General features: G+C 42.6%; 1 protein-coding gene across 4 annotated transcripts in view; it reads right to left on the reverse strand.

The window, feature by feature from the left end:
* Nucleotides 1-22,527, reverse strand: part of FGF13 (fibroblast growth factor 13) — a 497,159-nt gene that overhangs the window by 183,697 nt on the left and 290,935 nt on the right. For 3 of the 4 annotated variants that reach the window (XM_040323770.1, XM_040323769.1, XM_040323772.1), the window contains exon 3: nucleotides 19,976-20,143. The exons of the other annotated variant lie outside the window; for it this stretch is intronic. In XM_040323770.1, coding sequence (XP_040179704.1) covers nucleotides 19,976-20,143 — 168 coding nt within the window. The remainder of the gene's footprint in view (nucleotides 1-19,975; nucleotides 20,144-22,527) is intronic. 4 annotated transcript variants of the gene reach the window in all.

Below are 22,527 nucleotides of genomic sequence, written 5' to 3' on the forward strand. Positions count from 1 at the left end.
TGCGTTTTGTCATCAACAGACGTTTTCAATGGGGGTCATTGAAAACCTCTGTTAATGACGAAACGCGTCTGGGAGGCCACGCAGTGACATCACCACGCAGAGGAGGAGGGCTCCTTGTATGCCGGCTGGCATTTGTTTAGAGAGATTTATGGTGTAATATACATGCATATTGACTTTAACACACCAACCCTCTAGGAATCTTGTCAAGAATTGTGTAATATTTGTGGCGCAGCTTTTCTGTTTTTTGTATAAAATACACCAACTGCCTGCTGTCAGTCACAAGGATAAAGTGGACCTAATGGGAGACTAGTGTCCCTGTGACCCCATCAGGCTCTGCTCACTGCAGAATCACTGGTTGCTAGGAAGCTGTCAGCTGCTGGTCTTAATGAGCTCCTATGTTACCTCAGCTATGAACAGGAGATAATGATTTTGAATCTGGTGCAATTATAACACCACTTAGTAATAGTGATGCTATTAGGAGCTATCTGAATCTGTCATGTATAATTGCTGAAACTGCCAGCAGAGATTTTTAAATCTGGGGGGGGCTTAAAAATAGGAGGGTGAGCCATCATTTTACCACATCTGACAACCCCCCTAAACCAAAACAGTGGAGGGGGATGTACACCTGCCATGCTGCTGTAGCATAAATATTACCTTCTGTCGCATTGGGTGGGCAGTACTGCCACCAAACACAACCTATTCAAGTGAATGCACCACAACCGCCCTGCAATTGCACACAGTTGTGGTACAGTTGTATGGGATATGGAGGGTTAAAACACATGCTGATGAGGGAAAATATTGTAATACCTACAGAGTGCCGAGTTCAGGAGTGCATTACACATAGGGTGCAGGATTCAGGAGTGCACAATGTACAGAATCCAGGGTTCAGGAGTATGCTATTCATTGAGCGTAAGGTTCAAGAGTGCACTATACACAAGGTTCAGTGGTGCATATCTCACAGGCTAATTTATAAGCAAAATGGCCTCCCAAATTTACAAGTGACCAAAGTGGGTGATGAGTACAGGACCAGTGCTGGAGATGGCAGAACCGAGCTCTGGCTGAAAACAAGCCCTGAAAATGATTTTGCAATCTTTTTTTGGGCTTGGCAGGAGTAACATTCTGTTCTCTTCTAAGCAACTAGCTTATCAGACAATGGATCATAAAAAAAAGGCATAAAAAAGCAATATTTTCCCTCAGTTTAGGTCGATATGTATACTTCTACATATTTTTGGTGGAAAAAAAAATCGCAATAGGCTTATATTGATTGGTGTGCGCAAAAGTTATAGCGTCTACAAAACAGGGGATAGTTTTATGGCATTTTTTGTGTTATTTTTTTAATAAGAAATGGCGGCGATCTGCGTTTTTTTTATCATGACTGCGACATTATGGCGGACACATCGGACACTTTTGCTGCTATTTTGGTACCATTGTCATCTATACAGCGATCAGTGCTATAACAATGCACTGATTACTATGTAAATGACACTGGCAGGGAAGGGGTTAACCACTAGGGGCAGAGGAAGGGGTAAAGTGTGTCCTAGGGAGTGATTCTAACTGTGTGGGGGCTGGGCTACATGTGACACAACACTGATCGCTGCTCCCGATGACAGGGAGCAGTAGATCAGTGTCCTGTCACTAGGCAGAACAGGGAGATGCCTTGTTTACACAAGCATCCCCCCATTCTGCAGCTCCGTGACACGATTGCTGGACACCGGCAGACATTGAGTCCGCGGGTCCCACGGGCACGGTCACGGAGCACAGTGGGCTTTTACAAAGCAACGTACAGGTACGTTTCTTTGCCTAGCCAAGCTGTTCTGCCAATGTATAAATGCGTGAAGCGGTCGGCAAGTGGTTAAAAAAGGAGTAGACCTACTTTTAAGGATAGATAGGAATGATGTCTGTGGAAGATAATTTACTTTTAGATCTGCTTTAAGTTTTCAGTTTCCTTTTTTTTTTACTAGTGCCCAACTTTCCCTGAGTTGATGGCTCTACTAATTATTTTTCTGCTGTCTAATAGCTCAAAGTCATTATTGCAGACAATTCACTTTAATTACAAGTTCAGTACACAGATTATTAGAGGTAATAAAAAGCATTGTGAATAACAGACATATAAAGCAAATCCAAAGAGACCTCATCTGTGAAGCATACAAACAAAAATACAAGCCACAATATTGTAATGTTATATTGCCAAGACTAATGAGGCAATAATACTTGTGTGTAGACACAACTTGTAACTCACAGCACCTCTACTTAATTCTTTATGTGGACGGGATTGAGGCAAATAATCTGTTTACATTGCAAGAGAATCTTCAATCACATGCAAGAAAAAGAAAAAAATGATATATATATTTTTGCTTACTCATGTTTAGATTAAGGAAGGTAGCACAGCGTCACGACATTCCATTGGCTCTGGGGAAAATTCCCTTGCAAAGTGAAGTCTATTTGCCTTTAGTAAATCCACCCCTATATGTGTATGCCACCACAAATGTTTCTGTTTTTGGTAGATGAAGGCTGTGCAGCCTAGAGGAGGCCCACATATGCACTCTAATGCCGCGTACACACGGTCGGAATTTCCAACAACAAATGTTCGATGGGAGCTTGTTGTCCGGAATTCCGACCGTGTGTAGGCTCCATCGGACATTTGCTGTCGGAATTTCCGACAACAAAAATTTGAGAGCTGGTTCTCAAATTTTCCGACAACAAAATCAGTTTTTGTAAAATCCGATTGTGTGTGGACAATTCCGACGCACACAATTTCATGCATGCTCTGAATCAAGTATGAGACGGAAGCGCTCGGTCTGGTTAAACTAGCGTTCGTAATGGAGATAGCACATTTGTCACGCTGTAATGGACTGAAAAGCACGAGGGAATGGGAAACCGCGGTAATACCGCCTGCAATGCTAACCCTTTTTCGGCAGCTAGCGGGGGTTAAAACTGCACCGCTAGGGGCCCGAATACCGCTGCAATTATGTGGCAATTCCAACGGTATAGCGCCGCTATACTGTCAGCGTACCTCCCGCCCCAGTGTGAAAGGGGCCTTAATCTATGCTATTAGTATTGCCTATCAGAGCAACCAGGGATCGCACCATAATTGCGGATTCAGGGGTCTGGTGAAGCCTGCAGCATTTTTTCTTTTTTTAATAACCTAATCCTTTTAATCCCAGTATGGCACTAATTTTGCCTACAATCAGGGCTGTCTTAATGAGAAGGCACACCTGGGAACTGCCCAGGGGCCCCAGCTGCATGGGGGGCCCCTGCACTTTCCCCAAAGCAGCTGGTCCTTGAGCACACGGAACCCCCGAAATTGGGGGCCATATGATGGCACTGAGAGTGATAGATACACAGGGGAGGCAGGCTGTGCGCCAGTGATGCTCTGACCCCGCCCCATGCAGCTTGAATGTTCAGGATTTGAAGGAAGGAATGTAGAGTGTAGGGGGTATCAGGGATGTAGTGGGGTCACAATACAAGGGGTATCTTATGGTATATGGTTACAGTGCTGGGGGGGATATCTAGGATGTAGAGGGGTCAGAGTGCTGGGGGGATATCTGGAGTGTAGAGGGGTCAGAGTGCTGAGGGGATATCTCATGTGTAGAGGGGTCAGAGTGCTGGGGGGATATCTGGGGTGTAGAGGGGTCAGAGTGCTGAGGGGATATCTGGGTTGTAGAGGGGTCAGAGTGCTGGGGAGATATCTGATGTGTAGAGGGGTCAGAGTGCTGGGGGGATATCTGGGGTGTAGAGGGGTCAGAGTGCTGGGGGGATATCTGGTGTGTAGAGGGGTCAAAGTGCTGGGGGGATATCTGGGGTGTAGAGGGGTCAGAGTGCTGGGGGGATATCTGGGGTGTAGAGGGGTCAGAGTGCTGGGGGGATATCTGGGGTGTAGAGGGGTCAGAGTGCTGGGGGGATATCTGGGGTGTAGAGGGGTCAGAGTGCTGAGGGGATATCTGGGTTGTAGAGGGGTCAGAGTGCTGGGGAGATATCTGATGTGTAGAGGGGTCAGAGTGCTGGGGGGATATCTGGGGTGTAGAGGGGTCAGAGTGCTGGGGGGATATCTGGTGTGTAGAGGGGTCAAAGTGCTGGGGGGATATCTGGGGTGTAGAGGGGTCAGAGTGCTGGGGGGATATCTGGGGTGTAGAGGGGTCAGAGTGCTGGGGGGATATCTGGGGTGTAGAGGGGTCAGAGTGCTGGGGGGATATCTGGGGTGTAGAGGGGTCAGAGTGCTGGGGGGATATCTGGTGTGTAGAGGGGTCAGAGTGCTGGGGAGGCATCAATCTAGCAGATATATTATATGCTTTGTTACTTTATGTATGGAGTATTTTCCCCACTGTTTCTTTGCTGTACAGAATGATTGTTTATGTAGTTAATGCGGAGCTCCACCCAAAAGGGGAAGCTCTGCTTGTCTGCCCCCTACCTACTTGATGTCTGTTTACCTCCATTGTAGGGGCCCCAGAGCATTACTTTGCCCAGGGGCCCATGATGCTATTAGGCGGCCCTGCCTTCAATTTCCCTTTACTTCACAAAGATTTAAACATTTTGCTTTAGGCAAAATCTGTACTCCAAGAGCCTATACTGACACAAGGGAAGAATAATAAATATGTATATACCTAGCTGATCTTTCAGTGTTCACCCTTAGAGTTTTAAATTGTCATAAAAGAGGACATACCCTTTAAAGGTGTTGAAATGTTGCCTGATTCACTTTATCTGAAAGATACAGAGAGAACAGCAGGCCTATTACATCTACAAGCATTTGAAGCCTTTTGGAAAAACATTTTGACCTTCATTTATTTCTGAACATTAGATAACCTTGAATTATAAAAGGACAGCGTCTGTATTTTGTCAAAGGGAGTTCTGTGTGTGCGGTGACAGCCAGACATACTGGACTTTACGCTTACCAGAGATAAGGCCGCTTATGTGCCAAGTCTATTCTTCAAACTAACAGGGTGTCTAAAGGTAAGTATATAATCACTACCTAGAATGTGATTCTGACAGTCGGGCCTTTTACAGATAAAGAAAAACAGATATATAATTTGCATGAATCAAAACAGTATGTTTAAAGGGGGGTGAGCACTTTATGAAAAACCACATCATTTTCCCCTTCCTAAGCCTATCTCCTCAAATTCCTCAAGGCATATATGCAGGATTATCATTATTCCTACAGACCAGGACTAATGCAAGAGCAAAATATCACAAATGTCACCAGAATAGGGTATAAATACATTGAGAACTTATAAGCCTACACATCTGATATGTGTACTCCTATATATGGATATGATGGATGATGATGGGTTTTTAATAAACTGCACTTACCCTTTGCATGAATAATTTTGTTTTAGACCAATACAGGTATACCCCACATTTTAGTACACAATGGGGTTTATTTACTAAAGCTGGAAAGTTCAAAATCAGGTTTACTTCTCACAAAAAAACAATGAGCTTCCAGGTTTTATTACCAAAGCTTAATTGAACAAGCTGGAGTTAGAAGCTCATTGGTTTCTATGCAGAAGTGAGCCTAATTCTTGCACTTTCCAGCGATAGTAAATAAACCCCATTGTGTACTTCAAAGTGGGGTATGCCTGTACTGTATCTCAATAGTGTTTTCATCAGCTGTCAAGCCTTACCATTAGAATCACATTAAAGGGGTTGTAAAGGTACGAAAACTATTGCACATGTCTAATACACATACACATACATTTCCATCAAGTTAAAAGGGTGTTAAAGGATATGTGTATGATCATTACTTAAAGGTACAATTTTTTTTCTCTTAAAAGCTTCCTTTACCTTAGTGCAGTCCTCCTTCACTTACCTCATCCTTCGATTTTGCTTTTAAATGTGATTATTTCTTCTGAGAAATCCTCACTTCCTGTTCTTCTGTCTGTAACTCCACACAGTAATGTGAGGCTTTCTCCCTGGTGTGGAGTGTCGTGCTCGCCCCCTCCCTTGGACTACGGGAGAGTCAGGACGCCCACTAACACAAAGCTCCTTTCCCTGTCTGCAGCATAGAGAGTGTCCTGAATCTCCTGTAGTCCATAAGAGGGGGTGAGCACGACACTCCACACCAGGGAGAAAGCCTTGCAGTACTGTGTGGAGTTACAGACAGAGAACAGAAAGTGAGGATTTTGCAGAAGAAATAAGGACATTTAAAAGCAAAATCGAAGGATGAGGTAAGTGAAGGAGGACTGCACTAAGGAAGCTATTTAGGAAAAAAAAAATTGTACCTTTACAACCCCTTTAAGTAATGATCATACACATATCCTTTAACACCCTTTTAACTTGATGGAAATATATGTGTATGTGTATTAGACATGTGCATTAGTTTTCGTCCAAATGCATTTTTGTATGAATTTCGGGTATTTTCGTTATCGGTTTAATAAAAAAGAAACAAACGCGCAGAATCCGAAATCTGAAAAATCCGACATAAAAAATGCTTTATTTACTACAACAGTTCAATATAGATAGCAGATAAGACATGACGCTGACAATAGCAATCTGTGTCTATCGAACCTGTGGTCGAATGTGCCTAACCTTAACTCTATTAGTCCAAGATTATTCTACATAGAGAGGAAATATTCGACATCATAGAGACAGTGTTGGGGAAGACCATTCAACATGAACGACGAAGATTCGACAAAGCAGCAAAAAACATACAAATGTCTAATCTATCATTGAAGGCTTATGGTGTCTGTCGAAAGTTCTAAGAAGATTAGACAAGCAGCTAAACTGTACGACGCCGCAATTGTACATTTCCAGTCAAATGCTCCGCCCATAGGCTATAGAAGAATTTGAATGTCGGTTAACTAGTAATAATAATTTATAAATATAATTATTACTAGTGTCATACAATATTAGAATTCTTCTATAGCTTATAGGCGGAACATTCGACCGGGAATGTACGATTGCGGCGTCGTACAGTTTAGCTGCTCCGTCAAATCTTCTTAGAACATTCGACAGACATTAGCCTTCAATGACACATTCGACCTTAAATAATTCAGATTTTCGGATGAAACAAAATAGATAAAAACGGATTTCGAGAGTAACTAAATAAATGTATTTTTTGGACGAAAACGAAATTCCAAAAGTAAATATTTCAGTGTGCGCATGTCTAATGTGTATTGTGAGAAGATCAGATCGATGGCAGCAGTGCTGTTTATATTAAGTGGTGCACACAGCAAAATGGAGTACATACACAAATAGTACTTGCCTATGGCCTTGATGTTTTATGCTTGAAACAGAAATCTTTTTAAGATGCATGAGCAGTGGCGGTTCGTCCATAGAGGGCGCTGGAGCGCCGCCCCGTCTGGCTCTCACCGCCACTGAAATAACATAGATTCATGCATTGCACAAATCTATGTTATTATCGCCGCTGTTATTCAGATGGTCGGCGATCATGTCCGGCCATCTGAATAACGCCAGCTGGTTGGCTGTACGGAAATGTCTATCAAAGCCAACAGCTCTGATAGGCTTTCCCAATACAGCCCTCGGGTCCCGGAAGCTTATTCTCGGAGGGCACAGACTGTACGCCCCTTGGATAAGATGACAGGCGTCTCAGCCAATCAGGTTGGCCGGTTCTGGCTACCGGTAACCTGAATGGCTGATACGCCTGTCAGTCATCGAGGGCGGGAGAAGACATCGTGGGACGTGGATGCCTGACTCCAGTAAAGGTAAGTGCCGGGTGGGGGGGGGGGGGTAGAAAGCAATTTACAGGGCACAGTGGGGATAATTGGCACAGCGGCGACCATTAAAGGGCACAGTGGTGACAATTGATGTCACAGTAGCTGCGTTTAATGGCATGGCACAGTGGTGACAATGGATGGCACAGTGGCGACAATGGATGGCACAGTGGCTGCATTTAATGGCATGGCACAGTGGTGACAATGGATGGCACAGTGGCTGCGTTTAATGGCATGGCACAGTGGTGACAATGGATGGCACAGTGGCTGCGTTTAATGGCATGGCACAGTGGTGACAATGGATGGCACAGTGGCTGCATTTAATAGCATGGCACAGTGGTGACAATGGATGGCACAGTGGCTGCGTTTAATGGCTTGGCACAGTGGTGACAATGGATGGCACAGACTTTTTGTGGGCTTTCTTGTGCAGCATCTTTAGAAGAGGCCTCCTTCTGGGATGACTTCCATGCAGACCAATTTGATGCAGTGTGTGACTCTATGGTCTGAGCACTGACAGGCTGACCCCCCACCCCTTCAACCTCTGCAGCAATGCTGGCAGCACTCATACTTCTATTTTTCAAAGACGACCTCAATATATGACGCTGAGCACTTGCACTCAACTTCTTTGGTCGACCATGGCGAGGCCTGTCCTGTTAAACTCCTGTATGGTCTTGGCCACCATGCTGCAGCTCAGTTTCAGGGTCTTGGCAATCTTTTAATAGCCTAGGCCATCTTTATGTTGAGCAACAATTTTCCCTAGAGAGTTCTTTGCCATGAGGTGCCATGTTGAACTTGCAGTGACCAGTATGGGAGAGTGAGAGCAATTACACCAAGTTTAACACACCTGCTCCCCATTCACACCTACGACCTTGTAACACAAACAAGTAACATGACACTGTGGAGGGGAAATGGCTTATTGGTTCCAATTTGGACATTTTCACTTAGGGGTGTACTCACTTTTGTTGCCAGTGGTTTAGACATTAATGGCTGTGTGTGGAGTTATTTTGAGGGGACAGCAAATGTACACTGTTATACAAGCTGTACACTCACTACTTTACATTGTAGCAAAGCAAAACAATTTCAGTGTTGTCTTAAGCCTCATACACACAATCAGTCCATCCGATGAGAACAGTCCGAAGGACCGTTGTCATCCGTTAACCGATGAAGCTGACTGATGGTCCCTCGCGCCTACACACCATCAGTTAAAAAACCGATCGTGTCAGAACGCGGTGACGTAAAACACCACGACGTGCTGAAAAAAATGAAGTTCAATGCTTCCAAGCATGCGTCGACTTGATTCTGAGCATGCGCGGGATTTTAACCAATGCTTTTGCATACTAACGATCGGTTTTGACCTATCGGTTAGGCGTCCATCGGTTAAATTTTAAATCAAGTTCCTATTTTTTTAACCGAAGATTAAATAACCTATGGGGCCTACACACGATTGGTTTGGACTGATGAAAACGGTCCTTCAGACCGTTGTCCTCTGGCTATCCTATTGTGTGTACGAGGCCTTAGAAAAGATATAATACAATATTTACAAAAGGGGTTCAATATTGAGTTGGCCCACTCTTTGCAGCTATAACAGCCTTGACTCTTCTGGGAAAGCTGTTCACAAGGTTTAGGAGTGTGTCTATGAGAATGTTTGACCATTCTTCAATGGTCCATAAAGACATGGATGAGCAAGTTTGGGGTGGAGGAACTTGACTAGCCTGCAAAGGGGTCTGACCTCAACCCGATAGAACAGATTGGGGATGAATTAGAGCGGAGACTGTAAACCAGGCCTCCGACATCAGTGCCTGACCTCACAAATGCGCTTCTGGAAGAATGGTCAAACATTACCATAGACACACTCCTAAACCTTGTGGCAGCCTTCCGAGAAGAAGTTTTATAGCTGCAAAGGGTGGGCCAGCTCAATATTGAACCCCTTGGACTAAGACTGGGATGCCATTAAAATTCATGTGCATGTAAAGGCAGGTGTCACAATACTTTTGACAAAATAGTGTGTGTGTGTGTGTGTGTATATATATAGTGAGTACACCCCTTACATTTTTGTAAATATTATATTATGTCTTTTCGTGTGACAACACTGAAAAAAATGAACTGAAAAAAATGCCATAAAACTATCCCCTATTTTGTAGACGCTATAACTTTTGGGCAAACCGATCAATAATCAATTATTGCAATTTTTTTACAAAAAATATGTAGAAGAATACGTATGGGCCTAAACTGAGAAAAAATATGTTTTTTTATATATTTTTTGATGATATTTATTATAGCAAAAAGTACAAAATATTGAATTTTTTCTCAAAATTGTTGCTCTATTTTTATTTATAGGGCAAACAATAAAAACTGCAGAGGTGATCAGATACCACCAAAAGAAATCTCTATTTGTGGGGAAAAAAGGACGTCAATTTTGTTTGGGAGCCACGTCGCACGACTGCGTAATTGTCAGTTAAAGCGACGAAGTGCCGAATCACAAAAAGTGGCCCGGTCATTTAGCAACAAAATAGTCCGGGGGCTGAAGTGGTATGGACCGATACTTGGACCCTCTTATGCAGACCATACACGTAGAAAATGTATGTCCTGCAACCACGGGTTCCAGGGAAGAAATTGGCATTTTTATTAATAATTTTATTTTTTTACATCAAGGTTTGATCTGGGTAAGTGCCAGGGTTAGGCCCCGTACACAAGACCGAGAAACTCGACGGGCGAAACACATCATTTTGCTCGTCGAGTTCCTTGTGAAGCCGTCGAGAAACTCGACAACCCAATTTTCTCCATTCCCGTCAAGGAAATAGAGAACATGCTCTCTTTTTGGCTCGTCGAGTTTCTCGACAGTTTCCTTGATGAAAATGTACACACGACCGGTTTCCTCAGTAAAAATATCTCCCAGCAAGTTTCTTGCTGTTTTTTGCCGAGAAACTTGGTCATGTGTACGAGGCCTTAGTGTTTGGGTCAAGGTCGGGGTCAAAGGTCAGGGTCAAAGATCAAAGTTAGTATATTTTGAGCAACATTTTTTCTTTTAATTAGCATCAGTGTCAATTAGTGTAGGTGTGTTTTAGGTAGGACAAAAAAAAAAAGGAAAATGCGTACTTTTGCTTCTGGGCTGTACTACGGGTACAATCAACAAATAACATACACATATGTAGTATTGTTGCGATTGTCAGGAGCAGGAGAATTTATTTTGGGTTGTTCTTTGGTGGTACAGTGGAAGGAACGATGCTCAGAGGCGGGTAGGGAGTAGAGACGAAGGTCGGAGTTCCTGCATCTATTCTCTGAGAAAAAAAGCCCTGCGTTTAATAGAGATAGGGACTAGGGCCATGCTAATGTAGTCTTTCATAAACCCTGTAATTTCTTGGATCTATACCATATTTTAGTGAAACAAAGTTCTTGCTGTATGCCTGGGGAGCAGAACTATAATTGGCTGTTTCAGGAGGCTCCACCTGTTAATATGAGATCAGAATTATTTTTCCAGGAAGGCAACATCCACGGGTGCTCTTTAGAGAACATAGCAGAGTGCTCATTTGCTCATCATGTTCAGATGCAGGCACAGACACTTTTACCTTTGTCATCCACAGCTCCCTAGGTTCCTGGACATACCCAGTGAGAATAAGTCCCCCCAGCTGCTCTAGCAGCCCAAAGAGGCCACACCTTATGAGAGCCGGTTCACACAGGGGCGACCTGGGATCCGAATTGAAGTTGCCCCAAGCAGTCCCAAGTCGCGTGGTTGAGAAAATCAATGAAAGTGAATGGAGCCGTCTTTATACACACTACTGAAGTCGCTCCGACTTCAGAAAAGGTTCCTGTACTACTTCAATCCGACTTGTAGGCAACTTCTACCCATTGATTTCAATGGAAAATGCCTCAGAAGTCGGATCACTGTCTTAACTGAAGCAACAATACAGGAAGATAACATACATTTCTCAGGCAAACCCCTTTCTCCCCCTCCCTCCCACAGAGCTGATGTTTGTTTGATTGGCCACTGGAAAGCCTCCTGTCCTGGAGGCGACTTGAAGTTGCCTTCTACTGTCCTGGAGGCAACTTGAACTTGCCTTGTAAGTTGTCTGATGATTCATACTCAAGTCGTGTCCAAGTTGCCTCCCAAAGTCGTGCTAGAAGTCGCGTTGCCCCTGTGTGAACCGGCTCTTAGGCAGAAGTAGCTGGAAAAGTAATCTGCAGCCAGGTGAACATCTAGTTTCCACTGTCAGGAGCAGTTGGGAAGGAATCTAATAGCACACTTCTCTAGCAGACCCTACTTAGTGGAGTTCCTCTCCATTTGCTACCAGAACACCCTAGTTCCATTTATGAGTGCTTGCCTTAGTAACCAGAGCTACCCTTAACTTCACTACGAGGATGAAGTTTTTGGGGATATTCGCTGTTTGTGTTCTGAAATGTAAACTGAACTAGTGATTCTCAGTTGGACTCTGCTGAATGTTATGGAGACTATGATATGCAGCCACATATTACCGTGATTGAGCAAATTGCTTTGAAGAGTCAATGCAATGAGTGTTGTATTATTCTGCAATGTATGTTTGCTCTTTGCCATCCTGAACATGTAGATTGCATTATTGCATCTAATTTTGTACCCGTTTAGAAAACTGCAAATTAAAGCAGCCCCCCCCCCCCCCCCCCCCCCGTGGACTTACAGATCTGTGCAACATATCATTCAGGTTACGTAAATATGCTTTTTTTCAATGCCTCCGCCATGCAGCCATTTTCAAAAAATAACATCGGTGGCTGGCTTCTATTTCCTTTATCCATGTGCTGGCCAGCTGATGACATTGCACCCTGTCACACAGTATTATCTTACTGCCCATGTGCAGAGCTTTTTTCGGGGGGGGGGGCATAATTTTAAGGTCACCCATGCTCTGCCCCCTTTCAACAATGTCATGAAGAGGAGGGACTTAGCCGCAACTAAGTATTTATTTTTAAAGGTGAAACGGCAGACCTTATTCTAGGCATATGCCATGTACAGGGTCCAGATTCCAGGCGTGCCCCCCTTGCACCTACCTGCGGACGCCCATGCCCATGTGCTAGATGGAACTCATGACATGCATCCCATTTCACGTATATGTGCCATATACACATTACATTTATCTGTTGGGGGAAAAAAGCCCTTCCCAGAGACCTTGTGAATTCTTGGGAGGAAAACATTTTTTTTTTTTTGCTCCCCCAACAGATGGGTTCAATGTCAGAATGTGCAAGTGTGAGATGAGGCGCATGATGTTGTGTGCTTTGTTTCACGCATGCACAGTATGATAATACTGTGAGATCTTGCAGTCTAGGTATAAAATGTATCTAAATGGAACTGGTAACAATGTCTTTCCAGAAGTCATCTGTGCAAACGGGGTTATGTCACCAGTACCTTAGAGGAACCAGAAACTGGGAAAACAAAAAGGTAAGTTAAAACAAAGCATCTTTGTTTAGGATAACACATCTTTGTTGAAGATAGAACAGAGCTGCATGCTGATGGGAAATTGGATCAAAGGGAGGAAAGATCCAATTTATGTTACTTTCTGTCTGATGATTTGTTTCATTACCTATTTTGTTAAACTAACATGGAGGTATTTGCTGCTATTGTAATTTCAATAGGATCATAAACTAAGCAGTAAGGTGACCAGATGTCCCCAGTTTCCAGGAATAATCCCTCATTTTAGGGAGTTGTCCCTGGGAAAAAGTTTTCCAAATTTTGGCCCTAGTGAAGATCTTTTTCCAAATTTAAAGCCCAAGTCCAGTCAGCTAAAATATTATCCCTTGCCATGGGGCTATGGCTGCACTGCAAGGATGAATTGCTCTTTTCGAGCAAGAGCAGGGGTCTTAAACTAGCTGCCCTCCAGCTGCGAAACTACAAGTCCCATGAGGCATTGCAAGGTTGACAGTTACAAGAATGACTCCCACTGGCAGAAGGAGGGTGAGACTTGTAATTTTCGCAACAGCGGGACCTCTGGTCTAGGGGAACGGAAAAAAAAATACTTACCTGATCCACTACTCCTCTCCACAGCTAGACCAGTCTTTGTATGTTCTGCTTCCTCATGTTCCATTGGTCTGGGGTCCTGATGTCTGCCAGGGGAGCAGAGGATCAGGTATGTAAAAGAGATTATTTTCTCTCCTAGACAAAGAAAGCTAATAGCCCTTCAACCCTTGCAATGTGGGCACAGCAATGGATGATTGTAAATTTTCCTAGAGTTGGGCTTAAATAATGGTGTCCCTGGCACGGATGTCTGCAGGGTAATCTATCCTAGCAATACTTTTGTGTATGGCCGGAGTGGGGAACTTGTGTATGCTCCTGGCTGTGTCAGGGGTTATTGACAATGTCACATGTTGATATCACATGGTCTACTAGGTCCCTTTTCTCCTGGCTTGTGCAGACTGTGTTGTGTGAGGTAAGGATATGGATTATTTGCTGGCTTGCCCTTGCTTGTGATGGTAGCCTGCAGTGCACACCTGAGCCTAGGAGATCTTTATTTTAGAGCTAGTAAGTTAACATTACACCGAGGTATAGGGCTGCGAAAAGGAGGTGAGTGGCCATTAGGAGTAGCTGCCCCAGAAACAAAGTTGTAACGTGGAGGGAAAAGATGCATGGCTATGCTAACCAGTAGCAGTTCACACTTTGTCTCTTTATTTTATAGGAGTGCCCTCTACAGGAAGTCACCTCTAAATGCAGCCTGGGACACTAAATGCAGCGGGGGGGGGGGGGGGGTTGGGCGGGGCAGTTATGCTGGAAATGTAACATGCTCCACCTAATGCTACAATCTTCTCCCTGTCCTGTTAGTATATGGTTCCTCCTACAACTGTACAGGTGCTACCACTGTGGATTAAGGGAGTAAGCAGCCAGGTGCCTGAATGGTACATACCACCAATCCCTGCACTCTGTGTTACTTGCTCCTTAATCAGCTACTTACTACTGATCCCTGCGTTACTTACTACTAACATCTGAACTCTGTGTTACTTATTTACGGAATGTGTCACTACTGGGCCCGTGCTTTGCTTTACTTACTACTGACTGAATGATGTATTATTTACTGCTGCCATGAACTCTGCATTTACTATTCACTGTGGACCCCCTGAACTCTGCATTATTTATTACTAAACACTGAACTCTGCATAACTTACTACTGACCCCTGAATGTTGCCTTTCTTACTACCGACCCCTGAACTCTGCATTACTTACTACTGACCCCTGAATGTTGACTTATTTACTACTGACCCCTTAACTCTGCATTACTTACTACTGACCCTTAAACTCTACATTACTTATTACCTCTGTACCTGGCATTACTTTCTACTGACCCTGAACTACTAACCCCGACCACTGCATTAATTACTACTGACTCCTGTAATCAAAGCCCCTCCTCATACCTGACCAGTCCATGGTGGTCCCCAGGGGGCCACAGTGCTTCATATATGACATTTTATTGGCTCTATTGCCTGTTTTGCTCATGTATTGACATAATTATTAATTTATTATAACAATTTCAGCACACATGTCATACTGGACTTGCCAGCAAAGCCATGCCACGGTCCAGTCAATACGAGGAAAGGGTGGAATTTGTGAAGGAAGTGGTTTTGTCATGGGGGGGGGGTGAAGGATTGTATGGTTTAAAGGGATGCATTTTGTTTGAGAGGCACACTGCGATTTATTTACTTTTCAATATTTCATTCTGTAGATTGCCTATTCCTAACCATTGCATTGTGTGTTAGACACCCCAACCCTTACACTCATTGTGTTAACCACTCCTTACCCTGGCACTTTGTATATTTCCCATTCTTGAACCCTGTACTCTGTCTGTTATGCAATTTTTACCCAGAGCAAACTAGGCTTAGGTTTATCAAGCCATAACCCTTTAAGTCACTCCCACCATTAGCAAACGTTGGCCACACCTAACATTTTGACATGGCAAGCTTTGTGTGCCACTATTATGTCCACCCTCTGCTCTGTCCCAATTCCAAAAAAGGGAGTGTAGTGAGTAGAGTGTCCCCGGATTTCACTCTACTAAACAGGGTACCACTCAGTTCCTTAAAGCGGAGGTTCACCCTAAAAAAACATCTATATACCATTACATCCAGCATAATTCTGACATCTACAGTATGATGGGTTTTTTTTGCCGTACATACCGTTTTATTGTTTTTTTCCCCTGGCTTCCGGGTTCTGGCTCCTGCGGGAGTGGGCATTCCTATTCAGAGGTTAGATGATTGACGTCTGGTGAAAAACTTCCCCTGGCGCATAAGGCGCGTCACCAGTTTTCCATAAATAGCCGACTTACGAGTCAGCTCTATATGGCGCCTGCGCAGTCAGCTCTACACGGCGGGCGCAGGCGCCGTATAGAGCCGACTCGCAGGTCGGCTATTTACGGAAAACTGGTGACGCGCCTTATGCGCCAGGGGAAGTTTTTCACCAGACGTCAATCATCTAACCTCTGAATAGGAAAAAATAACAATAAATGGTATGTACGGCAAAAAAATAAACAGCATACTGTAGATGTCGGAAGTATGCTGGATGTAATGATATATAATTGTTTTATGTCTTCACATACACGAGTAACAAATTAAAGCCTAAATCCAACACTTTTCAGGGACACACAGTGACAGATTTTTTTACCCTGTGAGACAAATGGCTTAACTATATAAGTTAAAGCCAATCAATATTAGCACCCCTGTCAGTATTGGTTTCAACCCTCTAACTACCACTTCTGCTAGACAGCTTGATCTGTTAAATAAAGTTGAAACCAACTGATTTACTGACAGGATCAACAGGTAATAAAACTGTTATGCCCTGTGCACAGGATCGGTTCATCCGATGAAAACGGTCTGATGGATTTTTTCATCAGATATCCGATGAAGCTGACATTTATCAGTCATGCCTACACACCATCAGTTCAAAAACCGATCGTGTCAGAACGCGGTGACGTAAAACACAACGACGTGCTGAGAAAAATGAAGTTCAATGCTTCCAAGCGTGCGTCGACTTGATTCTGAGCATGCGTGGATTTTTAACCGATGGACGTGCCCACAGACGATCGTGTTTTTCTATCGGTTTTTTAACCATCAGATAATTAAAAAAAAAAGTTCCTAGTTTTTTCACCGATGGATAAAAAATCGATGGGGACCACACACGATCGGTTAGTCTGATTAAACGGTCCAGCAGACCGTTTTCATCAGACAAACCGATCTTGTGTACCAGGCATTACTGGGAGGACTGCTGTGTTAATGCTACTGGCAGACGGTATCATGTATGTTGTTTTTTTTATTTTGCTCATTGTTCCACTTTAAGGTCTATCTGAACATGAAAAAATATATTAAGCCATTTTTGCTGGTGTAGAATAAAATAAAATGGCAGAAATCTCACGGTTGCTATAGGCCACACTATTACGTTTATTTAGTAAATTAGTGCAAAAAGCAACAACGATGTGCCAACAGTACCAACGCACAGCAGATATCACTTTATTGTGGTACAAATTTGATGATTAGATATTCTTTACAGTACTTTAGCACATTATTGTTTTTTGCTCTTCCTAATTGTAGCTTGTTTAGTAAGGGCACTTTCACAGTAAGGCGCTGGGGCGTCGGCGGTAAAGCGCCACTATTTTTAGCGCTATAGCGCCTGTAAAGCTCTTCAGTGTGAAAATGACCTTAGACATTGTAAAGAGCTGTAAGGATTCTCAAAGGACAGCAAATGTATCAAGGAGAGACCCATCTTGACTGTTTCACCCTATAATAAACCGAGATGTAATGGGCTTACTTGGGAGTATTTTGCACCCAATTTTTTCATTATTTTAAAGTGTATAAAAAGGCAACCCCTTTTGTTGTTTAGAGAACTGATCAGAGCCTGTCAGCCACTGATTTTCCAGCATGCATGTCCAAAAAAACCTGGCCAAATGGCCAGCTTCTGTCAGACCGGCTGGTATTCACGCCGGTTCAATAAAAATCATCCAATGTCAGCCGGCATTTGGTCCATGTGTATGGGGCTTAAGGAAGAGTTAAACCGTCTGCCAAGTTTTCTTTTTTAGATTTGTGTCTCCACTGAAGAAATTCACCATCTATTTATCCAGGTGATCATTGTCACCAAGACAAAAAGAGAGATCTTCATTTTTAGAGTTGTCTTGAGAACAAGGTTTGAGAAATCGTCCAATGGGGTCACCTGTTCTGGTGGCAGCTGTCTACGATGGGAACTCTTCTCACTTTGTGGCAATTTCTTCTCACTTTTTGTTGTGTCTCAAAGGTTCGGTTCACACTGATGTAACAAAGGATCCAACTTGTGAGACCCCAAGTCGGGTGACATGTGAAATTCAACGCGTTCCTATGAGAGATATCTTAACAGTTATTAAACAAGTCTGTCCGACTTTAGAAAAGGTTCCTGCTCTAATTTGATCCGACTTTGATATAACTTCAATGCCACGGAGTGCAAAAAGTATCATCAAAGTTGGACTGAAAGTCGCAACAACTTTGGAGTGAACCGAGCCTGAAGCCTCGTACACACGACCGAGGAACTCGACGGGCGAAACACATCGTTTTCCTCGTCGAGTTCCTTGTTAGGCTGTTGAGGAACTCGACAAGGCAAGTTTCTCCATTCCCGTCAGGGGAAAAAGTAGACATGCTCTCTTTTTGGCTCGACGGGTTCCTCAACCGTTTCCTCGTCGAAAAATGTACACACGACCGGTTTCTTCGGCAAAAAAAAAATCCCAGCAAGTTTCTTGCTGGTTTTTGCCGAGAAACTCGGTCGTGTGTACAAGGCCTAAGACAGGGAGTAAAGGGAATTGCCCTGCGGGATAGAGGAGACGATAATCTGACAGGGGTTTTACTCTGCTGTGAGAAAGCATTTCTTCCTTGCCAGGTTCCTGGTTAGAATCTCGATAAAGACATTATCTGCATAGAATTTGTATGTTCTCTCTGTGCTTGCCTGGTTTCTTCCCACACTTCAAAGACGTGCTAGAAGGGTAAATCGGCTCCTGTCCAATTTGGTTCTAGAACTGTATGTATGCACGTGAGACAGAACTTTAGCTCCTTGAGGGCAAGAACTAATGTGAGAGTATGGTATGTAAAGTGCTGCATAAATCGTTGGCCCTATATAAATACCTGTAAATTCTAAATAATATCCAAAACTAAAAAAAAAGTTTTGCTATACATACATTTTAATGACTGCCCACACTTATCCTTCATGTCTAATGAGTGCTTATTGATTTAATTGATCTAAAATGGGGTACTTAAAAAATAAAAAAAATACTTAGAACTAAGGGAAACTTGATATGACAGAAATATATAGACGGGTGTCTGAAATTGCCAGTTGTCTAGCTATTTCTGACTCCAATATTTTGACTCGCTGACGAACAAGCATGCAGTGAGTGATTTTCTAGTGAATGATTTTCATACCTGTCCTGAGTCAGTTATTTTTCAAACCTTTGATTTGCCATTATACCTGGCAACCAGCATTTTCAGGAGTGCTCCACAATGACAACCTACCCTCTGTACAGGTTTTCCTTGATAAAACAGGGAAAGGTGCAATACATACCTACTACAGTATAGTGCAATAACCCATCATAACCAATCAGAAATAATCACTTAACTTATCTGACTGCAGAAACCTAAAATTAAATTGTCTGCTAAGGGCAAATAGGTGTGTACAACTCTAAAGTGTATTTTTTTATTGTATTTTTTAATCTTACTCGACATAACATAAATCAATCCAAACCTGTATTGTGCCTGAAAGAAAAGATAAAAATACACAGAAAAAAAAAGCAATCTCCTTTCAGATGCACAGTTCATTTGCATGCAATTTATGTCCAGCGTGCATTACAAAAACATTCTCTTCTTGCTTTTTTGGCGCTAACGCTAAACTTTCAATTATTACAGCAAGTGCAAAAGCCTTATGGAAAGGAAGGAGGGGGTCGTTTGATTAAAAGTGCCATTCTTAAAAAACGGTGCATTGCTTAAAATTTTTGGAAAAGAACATGAGGGAAAATGCTGTTTTTAATAGCAAGCAAATTTAGCAGCCAAAAGGGCAGTATGATGATGCAGACTGCATGGATAAAAAACAGTTAGGTCTGAAGGGGAAAAGCCAAGCCATTGCTTGTTATCTTTCAATAGGTTTTCGGTATAATGCGTATACATGCTTAATATCATACAGTGTCCCTTGGTAGACTGTATAAGACACTAACAGGCAAGCAGGGGGACATGATATGAAGCGCATTATGTTCCCCATGTCATTCTTGACACAGGCCGGGGAATGTACAGCACGAGATAGGGACACGAACAGTATAAAAAAAAAAAAGGAGGGAAAAAACGAACATAACATGGATCCATAGTGCACAAACCTTCCGGCTCTGTGTTTTCTTTATGGTGCACTTGCTTCAGAGGGCAGCAGAAGATTTCGTGACATTTAGCACGAAAGGGGGACTCTTTTTTCTTTAAATCCGCTGACTGGATGGAATCTTGCCGTAACATAATGTACTCCTGTGTGCCAGGGGGGGCGTCATCCAGAACTGTGGTTACCACATAACAAAATGAACTGGAGTTAGAGCTCAATATGACAATCTAGTCACTTCTTAGAGAAAAAAAAAGTGCTACGTTATTTCCAGTGAAAACATCAACCTTGACAAGTGATAAAGAGAAGAGGGGTGCAAGGGCCTGGAAAAATTACCACTTTATGTAATGGAACTATAAGAGGAGTTTTTTGCGCTGTCTCTAAGTGCCTCGTTGTAAAGTGCTCATGTTACACATTTGTTGCACATTAACAAATAAGAGCTGAAATCCAATTGGGCACTATGGGCGGCAAATACTTTTTAGACTTTTCGACTACATAGGAAGCAACAGTGGGACTTAATCAAAGTGTTTGAAATAAAAATTGCCTGTTGTCCAAAGTAACCATCAAGTTTTGTCCTTTTTTTTCTCCCAAAGAAGGTTAGAAGATAAAGAGGAGATTCTGTCTGGTTGTTGTGGGCAATGCAGTTCTTATTTTAGAACCTTTGGTAAATGAGGCCTACTGATAATAAAAATAAAACCTAATATTTTTCACTTCAGCGACTTATTCATGTAATCCTCAAAATAGTTCAGCACTTCTGAGTTTTATACTGTGTGTATATATAGAGCATACCTGTCACCTACAACAGCACAGGGACCTGCCATTTTTTGTCCCTAACATGTATTCAAATTACATTTTAGCAGCAAGTTTGGAAGTGTACTTGGCAATTTTGGAAGGTTTTCAACACCTATTAATTGAAAACGCGATTACAAGGAGTTTATTGGACTACAACAATCTGCTTTACATGATTTTGATAATTTACCTGTTTCCAGAAGCTAATCAACTGCCATTTTGATGGTTTCAATTGATCTCCAGAACAAGTAAATGCTTAAAACTGTTAAAGATTTTAAATAATTGTTGACAGATTATTATAGCCAAAAGCTAATGGACAGCTAACAAATGGCCACAAACCTTCCATTTGTGTATAGGCTCTGAAAAGGGGGATTGGTTGTCAATGTACCATATTTATCGGCGTATAACACGCACAGGAGTATAACACGCACCCTAACTTTAAGAGGAAAGTTTCAGGAAAAAAACTTTCCACAGACCCCTGCGTATAACACGCAGGCACAGTTTACCCTCTATTTTCAGGGTAAAAAAGTGAGTGCTATACGCCAATAAATATTTGGAAAGAGAGTGTTTTTCCCAGAAAATTGGTGAACTTATGAATTGCCAACTTAAGTGACATTCGAAAAGCAGCCAATAATGGTGGTGGTTTGTAGATGGCATCACTGAGGTGTATTGTAATGGTAATCTTTTTGTGGGCCTCACTAAGTCCCTTCTGCCAAAAAAAGAAAGATTGGGCCAAGTTATCAAATGTGTTTAAAAATGACTCTGTTATCTGTAAAAAGTTTTTTAAATGGCGTCATGCAGAAGATGAATCACACTTACCTCTCTAGCAGGTGGTTACCCCATCTTTACTTGAAGAGCTATGGCCACCAAAGAATCTTCATCATATGACATGCTTTTAAGTATGTTGGATGCCTGGTCCCCAACCACACTCTGTCGTTCCTCCTACTGGCTACCAACAGTAATGATATGGCAACCAGTGGAAGGAACACAGTGGGGTTGATTTACTAAAACTGGAGAGTGCAAGTCCTGGTGCAGCTGTGCATGATAGCCAATCAGCTTCTAAGTTCAGCTTGTTTAATTAAGCTTTGAAAAAAAAATAGAATCTGATCGGCTTCTATGCAGAGCTACACCAGATTTTTCACTCTCCAGCTTTAGTAAATCAACCCAAATGTAACACCAGGTACCTGTCAGGTGTCACAAGATGATGTATACTGATCAATGTAAGTGGCTCATCCTATTGCAAAATCCTTGGATGCTGACCTAGCGCATTGCACTTTAGCAAATCAGTCAGAAAAGGAAATTAATCACCACACTCCTGGCTGTAGCAATTTTCCCTGTAGACAGCAAGAAGGGCCATTGTCATGTTTTGGCAAGAAAAAGCTCAAAACATGTCAAAGATAACCCCTGCTGCTGTCTGATACAAGAAAAGTTGCTGCAGCCTGGAGTGCAGTGATTCATACCTACAATTGTTTTGGAAGATGAAGATTATTTAGTGGTCATCACACACCAAAAAAAGGTACATATAAACCATCTTTTGCAGGGCATATGTTGCATACATTTTTTTTTTCAGGCAACAGAGTCACTTTAAAGCAGACTTAAATGCTAAGTTCCCCTTTGTTCTTCTTTTTTTCTAAAGTCCAGCTCCCCTATGTACTAATATAGCATTAATATACTTATTTTGCAAAAATAAAACAGCTTTCCATTTATTCTCCACACGCTTACCTCACTCTCTTCAAGGCTGTTCAAAAACACTTCTCCATTACAGTACTTCTG

This window comes from Rana temporaria, chromosome 9 (assembly GCF_905171775.1).
Source record: "Rana temporaria chromosome 9, aRanTem1.1, whole genome shotgun sequence".
NCBI classification, from domain to species: Eukaryota; Metazoa; Chordata; class Amphibia; order Anura; family Ranidae; genus Rana; species Rana temporaria.